Here is a 16409-nt window from a genome sequence, read left to right as displayed (position 1 = left end):
AAAAACGGCTTCTACTGGGCGATACAAGGTAATGGAGCCTTTTATACATTGTCGTGTTTCTTTAGAAATAAACAATGGACAAATGGAGTCTTTAAACGCCTCAAATGTAAAGTTATTCGCTGCCAAAGTGACACAAAAATGAATGGGAGTCAATGGGATGCTAACAGCAGGTGATGGCTTGGTTAGCAATGGCTGCCCCAATGGAAGGTACGCTTTCCAGGTGCTGGATTACCCCCTTGAATAAACCCCGACAGAGTGATCAGGAGCCCGATGCAAAGCGGAGGGGTCTTGCGTCACTCTGAAGGGGTTTATTCCGATAACAACCGCCTGGATGTACATTATCCCGCTTATTACACGGCTACTTGTCTCAAGTAAATTAGACACAAAATATTGTCTTGAGTTTAAATATTTTATTAGCTCTTACGCAAAGCTTCCATAAAAAAAAAAAAAAAGCCTTTAAGCCTTTATCCATTGCTGAAAATATTTGTTTTTACCATATATGTTGAAATGAATGCGTCCATTGTAACCTCTGGTGGTTAAGTGTTTTTCAGCCACAAGATGGCGCCAGACAGTCAACGACAGCAGAGTGACACGTTAAGCATACAAGTAGTACCGGTCAAGATAACTCGTAGTACCTGGATGAGCAGTGTGTTATTCACATGGACATTGTATAGGGACGTAAAGTAGGAACGAGCTGGCCGTTGCCATCTTGGCAGCGCGTCATCGCACATCACTCCCGGATAATAGAACATGGGCAAAGAGGCGGGACGTGGGTGGAGCTGAAGTGACGCGATGACTAACAGATAGCAGATAAATGGCTATCCACCTGTCACTCAAAGTGGCCACGCCCTTAATTATGCAGAACTTTAATGCTTTATATAATATAAACGAATGAGTTATAAAAAATTCACCCCCCTCACAGTTGTCATGAAGGGCAAAATTAGCCGTATAGACCAAAACCACAATTTTTACCAGGCTGTAAACATGTTTTCTTCTGTAAAGTTGGGCATTTGAACATGGGGCTCAAGAGAGAGATTCTGCTCCCTTCTGGAGCCTGTCTCTAGCAGCCAGTCGATGAATGGCAGTTTGATTCACTTCTGCATTGGCTTCAAGAGAAACTGCGGGAGGTTGTTCACTTTGGCGGTTGTTATCTGGAAATAATATACCGCTGGAATGTGCGATTGACCAATCAGAATCAAGTATTCAACAGAGCCGTGAACTAATGTTAAATAAAAACCTTTTGTGCATACCGTCAGATGAAATCTTGTGGGCGTCCATGCTTTCTCTGTCCATTCAATAAATGTACATCCATGAATGCGTGCAGATTTCTAGCGTATATTTAGACTATTTGAATTTCTTAGCTAATATCTATGGTTTGACCCATTTCAGAGGCGACCAAAAGCAGAATTTGAATGGACTGAATAAATCTCTATACGAACTTGATGTGCGAGGCCGCGCTGATATATAGCCTATGCGCATGAATCACTCTCACACATAGAGAAATATTGTAAGTTACTACAAAATACATTTTAACAAGCAGAATAATACAGCATTACGATACACATTTTGTCTTTTTACATCATCAAGTCAGCTGTCACTTTACTTTGCGCGAGGCCCTGTGCGGTCGCACACTTGGCACAGCCCTTGTGACGGTACTGGTTAGTAACACATTAATGTTGAAATAGTGTACACTTTAAAATAAGGGTCACAAAACCCATTAATAAATGCTTTGTTGAATGTAAGCATTAATAATAAAGTATTCCGTATTCAACTTATGGAAAAAGAGTAGTGCTTCTAGCAGTTCAAAATGCTTACGAGCGTAACTGGTGTGCAATGTCGACAGACATGGCGCAAACATTTTGAACTGTGAGAGGCACTACGCTTTTTCAGTAAGTTGAATACGGAAGGCGGTCCGCCAGAAGCTAGATAATTTACTTTATATAGTTTTAAATAAGGATATTTGTCTTACACAAACGCATCAATTCGCTTCAGAAGGCCTTTATTAACCCTCGGAGCCGTGTGGTGCAGTTATATGATGGACGGATGCACTTTTATGGACTTCAAAAACAGAGCCACATTCACTGCCATTATAATGCTTGGTTAGCCAGGACTTATTTTAATATAACCTCTTGATTGTATTCGTCTGAAAGAAGAATGTCATATACACCTAGGATGACTTGAGGGTGAGTAAATCATGGGCTAATCTATCCCTTTAATGTGAATTGATGCATTAATATACGTGCGAGTTAACGTTAACAAAGATTAACTAATGCTGAGCATATGTGTTGTTCATGGTTAGTTCATGTTAACTAATGTTAACTAATACAACCTTATTGTAAATTTTAACCAAAAACCTAACTACAATTCTGTAGCTTTTTTTGATCTCTGAATGATGAATGAAACACCATTTCATCTCAATATATCATATATATTGTATAGGGTGATCTTTGGTTGATTGGGACACAATTTGCCATCAAGATGACTGGGAAAAAAGTGCCCCAATCAACCTGAATTCACCCTACATACTACGGCCTATATTGGTCTTGTAGAAAGCATAATGCTGCTTTCTGAAAACCTGACAACATAAAAAAAATCTCTTACATATAAATAAACGCGCAACTTCACTTTGAATTGACTTTCATGTTTTTAATGTTTTGTGATTTAGTTTAAAGATGGAGAAACAAACCAATTATGAATTTCAATTCATGGGCTTCATTGCCATTCATTTTGGCGATATCGATATTAAAATCATGATGATATCAAAAAGCCAAGAGTTTCAAAAGCAGTCAGTACAAAATAATTTTTTACTGTTTTTTCTTGTTCTTTTTGGGCATCACTTCCTCAGTCGCTCCCTCCTCTCTATCCTGTTGTCTCTTTTTCTTTTTATCTGAAACTTTAGGGTCCATATTCTCAGTTTCTACTGTTATATGTTCATCTGTATGAACCTCTAGAGATGTTTTTTTCTCCTTCCTCTTCCTTGTGGTGGGAGCCTCTTCTTCAGTGGCACCACCCGTTACTGTAGGGGCGCTGCACGCATCCTCCTCTCTCTCTTCTCGTTTCCTCTTGTTCTTTTTCTTTTTCTGTGAGTAACTAGGCTCTTCAACACTCCCTCCTGTTACTGAGGTCCGAGCATCTTCCTCTACCTTTTCCCCTGTGCCATCTCGATCACTCTCTCTGTCCCTTTTCTTCTTTTTCTTCTTTTTGGACGGTTCCATATCACTGGTGTTCAGGGAGTCCTCCACGGAGGCAGATGTAGTCAGTGGAGATGATGCGTTGCTGCTGACGGCTGGGTCACATGTTCCCCGAGCCTTCTTGATCTTGGCCATCCGCTGGGCAAAGTACTCTTGCATGGTCAGTGTGCTGGTCACTGTATTTAGTTCCTTCTCTGGGTTTGAATTGGTTACGGTGTCACTGTCCTCTTCTCTCTCTTCCTGAGAGTCAGATCCACTGCTTCCCTGAATTAAAGAAATGGAACAAACATGAGAACACGTTATGACATGAGTTATTTAATAATTTATTGTTTAAATATTTGATAATAAAATGTAATAAAATTGTATAAATAATATAAAATTATTATTATTATTTTTTTACAATTAAAAAACAACAACACTAGTACTTTTACTACATTATCATCACTATTATTATGTGATAATACAGTATATATATATAATAATAATGCAGTATTATACATTTTGTTTTGTTTTTTAATTATAAAAATATATACCCTTATCACGTAGTAATAATAATAATAATAATAGTAATAGCGTTTATATGTATTTATTTATTTATTTATTTATGTGTGTGTGTGTATTATAAATTGTATAATATTACTATATTATACAGTTTGTTTTCATTCGTTTAATTAAAAAAAAAAAAATTATATATATATATATTTTTTTTTTATTACTATATTATACAGTTTGTTTTCATTTGTTTAATTAAAAAAAAAAAAAATTATATATATATATATATATATATATATATATATATATATATATATATATATATATATATATATATATATATATATATATATATATATATATATATATATATATATTTATATATATATTTTTTTTTTTTTTTTTTTTTTTTTTTTTTTTTTTTAATTAAACGAATGAAAACAAACTGTATAATATAGTAATATTATACAATTTATAATACACACACACACATAAATAAATAAATACATAAACGCTATTACTATTATTATTATTATTACTACGTGATAAGGGTATATATTTTTATAATTAAAAAACAAAGCAAAATGTATAATACTGCATTATTATTATTATTACTATTATTATACAATTTATATACAATTTTATAATAAAACAATTACAAATGATTAGAATTATTATTATTATTATTATTATTATTATTATTATTATCATCATCATCGTGATTATACAGTAAATTTTACTAAAATGAAAAATTAACATTTTAAAACACACTTTTTACTAAAATTATTATTAATATTCGTATTATTAAGGGATAATACAGCATGATATTTTTATAATAAAAACTGTATAATAAATACATATTAATGCATTACATGTATTGTTGTTGTTAATAATAACAATAAATGTAATACACTAGTATTGTATTATACAGTTTTTATTAAAAAAATATCATACTGTATTATATCACTTAATAATAACAACAACAATAATAATAATAATAATAATGATAATAATAATAATAATAATAATAATAATGTAATAACAGTACTATTCCAAAGATTCGAAAACACATTGTGCAAGTGGAACAAACTGATGAAATGATCGCGTCAAGTGTGAGTAACTGACCCTGTCAGTCAGGAAGGAACAGGACAATTCATTTAAAGTAACATGATGTACACACCCACATACGTGTCATTAAATGCTTAAACTGTTGTCAATCAACTTCCTGTCATGCTGAGACTTGTCCCAGGTATCTAATGACATCGCAGAATTGCGTCTGAAGTATCAGACGTTTACAAAACAATCTTGCTTCATTTTTAAAGAAAAAAATAGAAAAGGTCTAAAGAGACATACATTTCTTCCTCTAAATCGATCAAGAATCTGATTCTGTTCATTTCTTCATATTTTCTGTTGTATAATATTCACCACCACCTTTATAAAGAAAACGGTTTAAAAGGAGGCGTATCTACAAGTCACTGTGCAAATGACTGGATTAAACAACTGATTCCTGAAAAACTTGCCTGATGAGTAAGAGTCAGTGCTCGCTTTGGCCAAACTAAGACCGTGATTATAAGCATTAAGAGAGAGAACAAACTTTCCACCGTAACACACGGTTTAATCATAACAGGCAAACTATAGCAAGACACAGTGACTATGTTGAAAGACCACAGAGGAACACTTTAGATTAAACTGTCGTCCTCCAATACTTTATCACGGTGACTCTCTCTCCCATTCGTCTTCATTTTGCTAATGGCCTCCTCAATGCATAATGATTTGCAGTGAAGAATACCCACTTCTGAAGCCTGCGCTAAACCACGCTGGTGCTCTACATTACGCGAGAGACGGTGGTGAAAACGGCATTTTTCAAAAGATGTATGGAGGGACCGGACGGAAAAAAAAAACAGTGTGCAAAGGATTTGTACAGCCAAGAAACAACAATACACATATGGACTACCTACAATTCTTACAAGGTTAAAAAGCATTCTATATACAAATAGTGAAAAATGGCTCAACTACACACACATTACAATAATAATTATAAATATTGGGTATTCATATATGGGTATTGGTACAACCCACTCTTAGCAGGACTATTTTAAAACACTTAACGTGAAAAACACAGGTTTTATTGATTGAAATACTGCAGCAGGTGCTGTATATGGATCACAAGTGGCCAAAACTTGCATCTTGCAAGAGGTCTTCAGTCTCTGCTGATGATGTTCATTCAGATGATGTGCGGAGTTGTGGGTCGACCAAGACCAAGGTTAGGAACCAATGCTCTAGATGGTCATTGTGACTACAAGTTGCTGCCACAGGCCCCTCAAAAGTTGGAAGTAGCCCAGAGGGAGACTGGAGAACTGCAGATGTAGGCTCATTAAAACAGAAGTCTCACTTTTCCCTCCCCAAAAAATAAAATCTATATTTCTGGTTTAAGGGGACCAAAAGAGGTCTTCAGAGGAGATGCGGCTGACAGCGTGTAGCAGGGACTTAGAGAAACGACTGGGGGGCATTTTGGAGCGAACTGTGAAATTACTCTCCGGAGAGAAAGAACGAGGGAGGAGAAGAAGAAGAGGAAGAGAGATGGAGCGAGTGGGGAAATCCTCTTCATCGGAGAGGTGGTGATAGTGTGTGTGTGTGGTGCGACGTCTCACCGCCTGGGGACCTCCATTAGGCTTATCTCTCTAATGTGCCGAGAGAAGTGCTGCTGGTAGCATTCCCTCAACAGTGCTGAGCACGGATTGGGTTATACCACACACATGCAAGCACACAACAAGCAAACAAACAAGCCAGCAGGAAGGCTGACACGGAGATAACGCAAGTCCAGGTTTCATGACTATGCTTGGACGTCCTAATGAGGGTGTAAACACAACAAAAATGGCCCCTGAAATGTTCTCAGACACTCTCTGGCTTCTTCTGCCTCCACATTCCCCTCGTTCTTTCTCTCCTCCTGGCAGATGGGAGGCCCCAGGAAGAGGATGCGTTCCCCGAACTGTGTGCAGCGTTCAGATAAGGCCCCTGCAGCAGGAGCTATGGGCTCTTTCCTGCTCCGCTCTCCCCAGGCATGGGCGGCTGGAGGGGTGGGGGTGGCGCGGCAGTGGGGTTGGACTTGGAAGGGGGCGTCGGGACATTCAAAAGGCCGCGATGAGGAAACAAGAACAAGACATCGTGGCTGACGCCAACACATTGCAGCAGACAGTCCAAAGCAGCCAGGGACAGTGGGAAAAAAAAAAAAAAAAAAACCTTTTTGAAATGCCTCAATGTGTTTAACAAACCAACAATAAAACAAATCGTGAACACTCTTGAATTTGCTGCTGAAAACTGCAACTAATTTGTCCCACTCTGTGGTATGTCAGAGAGTCCCTAATTTATAACACAAAAGTAATATTCCTCCCAGCATTGAGACACGGCGCTCTGACTACGCTAGTTTAACACCGCAAATGCTGCGTCAGCAATGAGAACTTCTAGTGTCCAGGGATTAAAGACTGCAATATGGTACAATAATACTGTGCTATATATAAAGTTAAGATTATTTCTAGTACAGATATTTTGTAATACTTTTAGAATAACCCTGGCTGAGGATGTGAAACCATCAAACAATACCTGTAGTAATGCATTAATAAAGTTACAATAATAAGTTCAGTTTGTTAGCAATGTGCTATCATTATAAAAATGACAAAATAAATGTATATTTATTCATTTTTAAATGAAAATAATGGTTTGCTTTGGTCTCTTTTGGTTTGATTGTATCTTGCAAACCAGACTTAAAATTGTCATATTTCTGCAATAATAACCCGTTTAGATAAACTTAAAAGACTTAACATAAATAAACGTACATAAATGTGCCTGACTAGCTCTTGTTGTAGCATTCAACTGTAGAAAACATCATTAGATGTTAAAAAAAGCTGTAGTTGAATGATCAATCAATCTTCATTCGGGGGACTTTTATTTCAAAGAGACATCAATGGTGCTTTTCCTCTTTTTAAATCACCCCAATGTTTGAGGATGGAAGCATTTGAGGATAATTTACTCCTTCGAGGGTTCCAAGTTAAACTATATTCTAAACAAAACGGATCACGGCCCATTACGCTCGCAGGCCAGTGGATAATATTGAGACAATATTAGGAAGAGGGCTGATTGTGTGAGCGTGTTCTCATTGTCCTGCCACTATTATAAATTTGGTGGTGGCCTGGGCTTATGGATCGGGACCCAGATTACCCAGCTGTCCCTCCCTGATGAGGAGAAAGGACCCTCCGCGCCATCCTTCATATCATTCACGTGGGCGGACAGCAAAACAGGTGGCACCCACGCAATACAGTGCTTTGCATGGTTTAATGAGCATTTTAACATGCATCATGATATAATACATTATGTTAACGTAATGTAACGAAGTAGAACAAAGCAAATGGTCCAATTACAAGCCATCCTTTGATTCAAAGTACTTTAAATGTATGCTTGGTATAATGCTCTTTAACAAGGCAACAATACACAAGTTAAGTACACAAAACTTTAGACAACTTGCTCATTTAAAACAATGCATTCAAATGTTGCGTAAAATGGCTTCATAGCATTGGATCAAATTGAAATACAGATTAATGGATGCAAGCACATTGCTGCTTATAATAATAATTATTATTATTATATTAATATTGTTAATAATAATAAACCAGATATACACCAAAGGCATTCTTTTGGGTTGTATGGTGTATGTTCATTTGGTATTATAACAATAATTATAATAATTCATAATAATAATAAATACATTTGTATTAATATTAGGGCTGTCAAACGATTAATCGTGTGTGTGTGTGCGCATTCAAATATACATAATTATACACAGTACACACATATTATGTAAACAAAATTTTATTTTGGATGCGATTAATCACGATTGTTTGACAGCACTAATTAATATTACCATTGTCATCATTATTAATTTAACTACACATACACAAAATACATTGTTTGGGTGCATGGTGCATTTTAAATTGGTATAATAATGGTAATAATAAATAGTGTTTTAATAAAGATATTATTGTTGTTATTATTATTATTATTGTTATCATCATTAAACCAGATATACACCAAAAACATTCTTTTAGGTTGCATGGTGTGTTAATTTGGTATCAATAATATTATTATTATTATTATTAATACAATTTAAAATTTAAAACAGGCAACATAAAAGTAAATACATTTTTTTTAAAAATTCAAAACCCTGAAACGGAATGAATAAAATAGGGTAAATGAAGGTGTAATTGATGAAGGGGTTTTTGAATAACAAAAGACGTAGACCTAATGCAAACAGTAAGCCTGCGTGATGCAGACCTCTCCACCAACCCTAGACTTCATTACTTATCACGAGTAACAAATGGCAACAACACACTGCATAGGGCATCATCACTAAACTCTGCTTGCTTTACAATGTAAAGTGCTTGCCTTTCTGTGCCCTCCAAGGAGCTGATGTGTCAGCCCCAAGATGGAGGACACACCATTTATTCTCTGCCCTGCGGTGATTTATTAGATTAAACTGGCGGTGATTAAATGCAAGCCGAGACCCACGAAAACAGCAGTGGTGGTGGCTCTCAGGAGCGTCGGGTGGTTAGCTTCCTCTGTTCGCACTGTAATCACCATGCCAGGGCAGCCCTGCCTGGGCTTACAATGACTGCTGAAGTTGGCCACTTCAGTTACCCTTTTTAGTTAATGCCGTTTTTATTTTCACACTAATTTGTACATGTCAGTGGGTTGGGAATGGGCGTAAAGCCAGTAGCCGGATGGTATGTAGCAAGCAGTCATTTTGGTCCGTTTCTTCATTATTCTGTAGCCCTGTCAACAGCGTAAGGGAGGTTGTGCTTTTGTTTGAGGCAATTAGATGTTATCTGAGAACATATTAGGGCTCTCTTGCTTGAAAACAAACATGCCTTTGAACACCGGCGCACAGGCGTCGGTTACCGCATTAGTTGAGAAGTTAAACATGCTGGACCACATGGTTGCAACGTGCCAGTTTGCACTGCGGTCTGGTCCTGACTGAGCACACATCTTCTAGTCATAATATATGCAGTCCTATTGTGGGCTCTTGCAATTTATTGTGCAATAATGGGAAAAAGCTTTCTGGTTCTACGTTTTTCACTTTTTTATTTTTAGCAATTTGCTACAGAGGACAGAAAATTATAGGGATAGAAAAAAGGAATCTGGAAATGTCGCACGCCAGATTTGAACTTGCACCACCCGCATAAGCACCAGAACTCAATACTAACCACCAAGCCATGGTTCCAACATTTACACTATCGTTTAAAAGTTTGGGTCAGTAATTTTATATATTAATATTTTTATTTAGCAGGGATGCATTAAATTGATCAAAAGTGACAGGTAAGACAGTTATAAATGTTACACAAGTCTTTTAATTTCATATTAATTTCTATTCATCAAAGCAGCATGACATTTTTTCCCACAAATATTAAATATTAGGCAGCACAACTGTTTTCAATATTGATAAGAAATGTTTCTTGAGGATCAAATCAGCATTTTACAACAAGACATTGTGACACTGAAGACTGCTGAAAATTCATACTGAAAATTCTAATTTTAAAATACATTACAATACATAGTTATTTTAAATTGTAATATTTCACAATATTGCAGTTTTTACTGTACATTCTGACCAAATAAATGCAGCCTTGGAGCATAAGAGACTTCTATTAAACCCATTTAAACTTGCCGACCGCAAACTTTTAAACAGTAGTGCAACTTTAAAATAAAAAGACTAATTTGCTAACAAATAAATGTTGAATTGGTAATGAAGCTAATCTTTAGAATTTTAAAGTCTGTAGTAACCTCTCATATAATTTCCAAAACATCATATATGTGTGTAATAATATATTAAATGTGAAATAGAGCTCCCATAATAAAACCGCTGAGTTTTAAAGCCTGCTGGCATATTTGGAGCTCAACTTTTGCATCCTCAGCAGCATTTCACTATTCAACTCCGCCCACCAGCCGACTCCCATGCGGCCAATGACATCGCTGCCTCTCGCCCCTTCACCATATCTGCCAAATGGTGCAGCCTCTTCTCCTCATTTGGTGAGGTGGCGGCATCGGGGGAACGGACAAGTCAACTGGCTGGCGATCCTTCATGAGGACGGGCGTGGGCTGATTCAGAACAGCTACAGGTACCACCCTCCAGTCTGAGGGCTTTGTGTTAGAGCTGCCGTGGGAGTGGGAGAGGCCACAGGGGGTCACGCCAACCCCTGGAAACACAGCGCGACGAAATGTCTGACTGGAACCATGGAGACAACCACAGACGCTAACCCTCTCGCCGCTTACTTTAATAAAAGAAAATCACAATTCACAACAGTTTAAAAAAAAGAAAAGAAAAAAAAACAATATATAGACGGTTTGCGCATACCGGTATGCATGTAGTATGTTTATGTAGTGTGAAGAGTGGTAAAAAAGGTACACAGATGTAATATTTGCTGAATAAAAGATATGCATGACCATTCCTAATAATAATAATAATAATAATAATAATAATAATAAGAGAGTTATATATACACATTTTTGAACCACACAAATCTGGACTTAATTATTAAAATATTCAAGTACAATTTATATATTAGAATTTTGAGTTGGGAAAATATTTTAATGTTTTTGAAAGTAGTCTCTTCTGGTCACCAAGGCTGCATTTATTTGATTGAAAATACAGTAAAACAGTAATATTGTGAAATACAATATAAAAAGACTTCTCTATTTTAATATATTTACAATATAATTTATTCCTGTGATGGAAAAGTTGAATTTTAATAAAATAGATACATTCTAGATAGATTCTTTGAGGAATAGAAAACATTTATTGGAACTGGAAATATGTGGAAACATTGTAAATCTCTTTACTGTCTGATCAATTAAAAATGTATAAAGTCATCTTACTGAGCACAAACTTTTGAATGGTAGTGTACATATTGTACATTTTGAAATTAGTTTATTTTAAGCAACGCACTTCCAGCAACAGGTAGCAATTGATCTCTTTTGGGCATAATTTTGGGGTAAATCACAGGCACAAATATTAAAAAATAAAAAGTAAAATGGCCAAAACCATACTAAATTTATTTGGATTTAAAATCACAAGAAATATCAAATTTATCATTGGATTTTCAAACTAAAAGTCTATTGTTTCAGGCTTCAAACTGAAAAATCTAGGGCACAATAATATTGAAACTAAAACTTTGATGTGGACATTATGCTGAATAGACGATATTTATTGAGCAATTTAAAGTACGCAGACCAAATCAGACGATTGTCTGAAATGCATTCCACACACACACACACACAGACAGAGTTTCACACAAAATATATAAGTGTAGGCCTTAGCGATCCACCATTGACGCAAAGAGCAGTGGTAAAAAATGACTAAGTTTCACTGATGTATGAAGCAGGAGGGAGTCCATTTATCAGCGGGCCCTCAGCGGTCGCCTGCTCGGGTCCCTCAAGTCACAGGCCGCGACGCTCCCCTTTTGACTGATTAATTAGCCAATCACAGGACATTTTTCACCAGCAGCAGGAGGGTTTATTTCAGCTAATGCTGGGGCCTCGCAAACCGAGCCACGTTCAAGCAAACTCGGCTCTTTCCTTTGGGCCTGCCGGAGTGGAGGGGGCTACGGAGGGGCCGAGGGAGATAAATCACACCCACTCCTCATGACTCCGTACACACTAGCCTACAGCCTAACTAAGGCCCCCGAGAAGAGAACGAGCCAACGAGAGAAATGGGATGGGGAGGGAATGAAATAAGAGACATCAAGAATAAATACTGAAAGCTAAAAACACACAAAAAAATGTGATGAAGTAAAAGACGGTTGTGAGCAAGGCACAAATGCACTAGTCATGAACATTGCTCTCCCTGCCACTGAGACTTTCCCACATCCTTCAGAGAAAAAGGCAGTGATGGATGGCAGCACGGCCTCCAGACAGCAGTCTGTTCGGACACTGCTGGCTCTCTAACAAGGGGGCCGGGGCCCACTAGGGGGCCTCAGCAAATTTCCAAAGACCCGCAAGATGGGTTAAAAATATTTTGAAAAAAGACAAAACAAGATTTAAGATCAGAAGAAAAACTGATAAAAATTAAGATGGAAGCTTGCATTATGATTCCTACTTTAGGTTTCTTCAACAACTGTTTATTTATTCCTTTTTATTTAAGAACAAGGATTCCCACGGCCTTGGAAAACCTGGATATAGGAGGACATTTTTAAATTGTGGAAAAGTCATGGAAATTTCTGGATTAATATATTTTTTTATAATTATGTAATGGTCTGAAATATTTTATTGAGTGGAAATTGCTATTTGTGAGTCAAAACTGATCACAGAAAAGTTGAAATACATTGGTAAAAGAAAAAAGAAAAAAAAGCGCAAACACTAAAGTACATTAAGTTATTGGAATTATGGCATTATTTTAATGAATTTATAATTATTTTAATATATTGCCACTCCTGGTTTCTATAAATAAAAAAGGGGATATACACTCACCTAAAGGATTATTAGGAATACCTGTTCAATTTCTCATTAATGCAATTATCTAATCAACCAATCACATGGCAGTTGCTTCAATGTATTTAGGGGTGTGGTCCTGGTCAAGACAATCTCCTGAACTCCAAACTGAATGTCAGAATGGGAAAGAAAGGTGATTTAAGCAATTTTGAGCGTGGCATGGTTGTTGGTGCCAGACGGGCCGGTCTGAGTATTTCAAAATCTGCTCAGTTACTGGGATTTTCACGCACAACCATTTCTAGGGTTTACAAAGAATGGTGTGAAAAGGGAAAAACATCCAGTATGCGGCAGTCCTGTGGGCGAAAATGCCTTGTTGATGCTAGAGGTCAGAGGAGAATGGGCCGACTGATTCAAGCTGATAGAAGAGCAACTTTGACTGAAATAACCACTCGTTACAACCGAGGTATGCAGCAAAGCATTTTTGAAGCCACAACACGCACAACCTTGAGGCGGATGGGCTACAACAGCAGAAGACCCCACAGGGTACCACTCATCTCCACTACAAATAGGAAAAAGAGGCTACAATTTGCACGAGCTCACCAAAATTGGACAGTTGAAAACTGGAAAAATGTTGCCTGGTTTGATGAGTCTCGATTTCTGTTGAGACATTCAGATGGTAGAGTCAGAATTTGGCATAAACAGAATGAGAACATGGATCCATCATGCCTTGTTACCACTGTGCAGGCTGGTGGTGGTGGTGTAATGGTGTAATGGTATGGGGGATGTTTTCTTGGCACACTTTAGGCCCCTTAGTGTCAATTGGGCATCGTTTAAATGCCACGGCCTACCTAAGCATTGTTTCTGACCATATCCATCCCTTTATGACCACCATGTACCCATCCTCTGATGGCTACTTCCAGCAGGATAATGCACCATGTCACAAAGCTCGAATCATTTCAAATTGGTTTCTTGAACATGACAATGAGTTCACTGTACTAAAATCTGGCCCCCACAGTCACCAGATCTCAACCCAATAGAGCATCTTTGGGATGTGGTGGAACGGGAGCTTCGTGCCCTGGATGTGCATCCCACAAATCTCCATCAACTGCAAGATGCTATCCTATCAGTATGGGCCAACATTTCTAAAGAATGCTTTCAGCACCTTGTTGAATCAATGCCACGTAGAATCAAGGCAGTTCTGAAGGCGAAAGGGGGTCAAACACAGTATTAGTATGGTGTTCCTAATAATCCTTTAGGTGAGTGTATAGTGTCCATCACAATCTGTCAATGTGTTTATGCGAACAAAAAAAGTGGGCAACTGGATTTTGAGAGAAAAATGAAGAGCAATTAGGTCACTTTCCAATTTTTGTTGAACTTCCTCAGAGATGTGATATTTCCAAGACCTTGAAACATTAAGTAGTGCCTAAAAAAAAAAAAAAAAAAAATTCAAAACTCATGTTACCACAAAAAAAAACCTACAACAAAACAATTGCCACTCCGTAACAGTTTTAAATCAAGGTAACGAGATCAGGGGAGACTTGGAACGGGCTCCCATGTGCACGTATGTGTGTGTCAGAGAACACTGTGACAAGAGATAAGGGACTGGCAGGAAGCTCTGAGAGAGGGGAGGAAAACCCCTGGTGCAAGAGGTGGGAGTGAGGGCGACCAAGACACAGCAGTAGTGAGATCGGCCCTTTGCATGGTCGCTAACTGCGTGATGCACTTAAAACCTGCAAGGTAACAGCGATGACACAGGCTCAGTCACTAAAAACTGTATTAAACAGGTTTACAATCACCTTCACGTCCCGTTGTGAACCCAGGATGCATCTATGAGGCAAAAATCTTCCACAGGCTGCATCACCGCACAAGCACACAATGCACACATAAACAACGCCCCCTCTTTGGCTTCCTATGCAGGCCTAACTGCCCCTCGTTTACAGGGCTCGCCACCAGCCCTTCGCCATACGGCCTCCTGGGATACCATTGTGAGCCTGTTCAGATTGGTTTTCAATCCGGTCAATGAAGTCCCTCCAGAGTAGGACAATAACAAACTGCAACAAAACGATTAGCGGAAGAAAAAAAAAAATATATAGCACACTGCCGGCACTTCCAAATTCAAGCAAAGCATGAGATGCTGCTATTGTGTTGCTTTCTCAGTAAAGAGGCAGTTCGGCGGGGGCTTCAGACCTGCAGCACATACATTATGTACTTGGAATTGCTATGTCACGAAGGCTGAGGTAACCACAGACAACCAAGAATGAAAGGTCAAGAAAATGAAACTGGGATGTAATGTGAAAAACTAAAAATGGCACCTGAACACCAAGATATAAAATGTATTAATTTAAAAAAAAAATTAAATCCCAATAACCAATAGATTACTTTTGAAAAATGTCAATATGACCTCTGTTCAGACTCCCTCATTTCATTTATTCAGTTTATAACACAACCCATAAGTATGTCGCAAGAATGTGAAATTCCATACACAACTGGCACTTAGCAACTAGATCACTAAAAACTAAACAAAACAAAGTAACCAAATCTTTACAAGACACATTAATAAATTGGGCAATTACCTGTTTGCTCAGTTTGTTACACTGAGGAATGAATTTACTTGCATTTCCTTCAAGGCAACACTGTTTTTCCTTCTCTCTTTCCACAATTGCCCACAATAAATTCAACTGGAACTGCTTACCGTATATTCAAACTTTAATTGTAAACTTTCTACTTAAAATGTTTAAGATTAAATAGTAGTTGAAAATCCCCATTGACATGGTTAATTTTGTTTTGAATGGCAAAGATTCTAACAATCTTTTTTTATTTATTCGCATTCTGAATTGTGGTATAAGAAAACACCAAAATAACCAAGCGTTTTACACTGTATGCGAATCAACATATAACACAACACCGTCTTTGCACAGCAGCCAGAAAACGAGACATGCCGAGTGTCATGACAACAGCAAAGCTGCTCTGATACGACATTTCATTCACGAGCCAAAGCTTAAAACCTAAGCTTACCTAAAACTATTCTTCTGCTGCCTTGCAAGCAATGGTGTTTCTTTGTGGGAATACAAATCTCACTAAGAACTAAACCACAAACAAAAAAAATCCAGTATACATTTACATTTATATTTAGGACGTGTCCGCTTGCAAAGTGTCGAAATAATTACAATACCAAATTTAAAGGTGGACTTCCAAAGGAAATACAAACACAACCATGGCTGGTGGAGCTACCTTCAAACTGAATCCAAACTA

General features: G+C 37.4%; 1 protein-coding gene across 1 annotated transcript in view; it reads right to left on the bottom strand.

The window, feature by feature from the left end:
* Positions 1–403: 403 nt before the first annotated feature.
* The window catches only part of pinx1 (PIN2 (TERF1) interacting telomerase inhibitor 1), a 43255-nt gene continuing 27249 nt past the window's right edge, over positions 404–16409 (bottom strand). Inside the window, exon 7 of the mRNA XM_079831391.1 lies at positions 404–3455. Coding sequence (XP_079687517.1) covers positions 2805–3455 — 651 coding nt within the window. The 3' untranslated portion in view covers positions 404–2804. The remainder of the gene's footprint in view (positions 3456–16409) is intronic.

This window comes from Gobio gobio, assembly GCF_949357685.1.
Source record: "Gobio gobio genome assembly, chromosome: 12".
In the NCBI taxonomy this organism is placed as follows: Eukaryota; Metazoa; Chordata; class Actinopteri; order Cypriniformes; family Gobionidae; genus Gobio; species Gobio gobio.
Note: the sequence above shows the minus strand (reverse complement) of the source record. Positions and strands in the feature narration are given on the sequence as shown.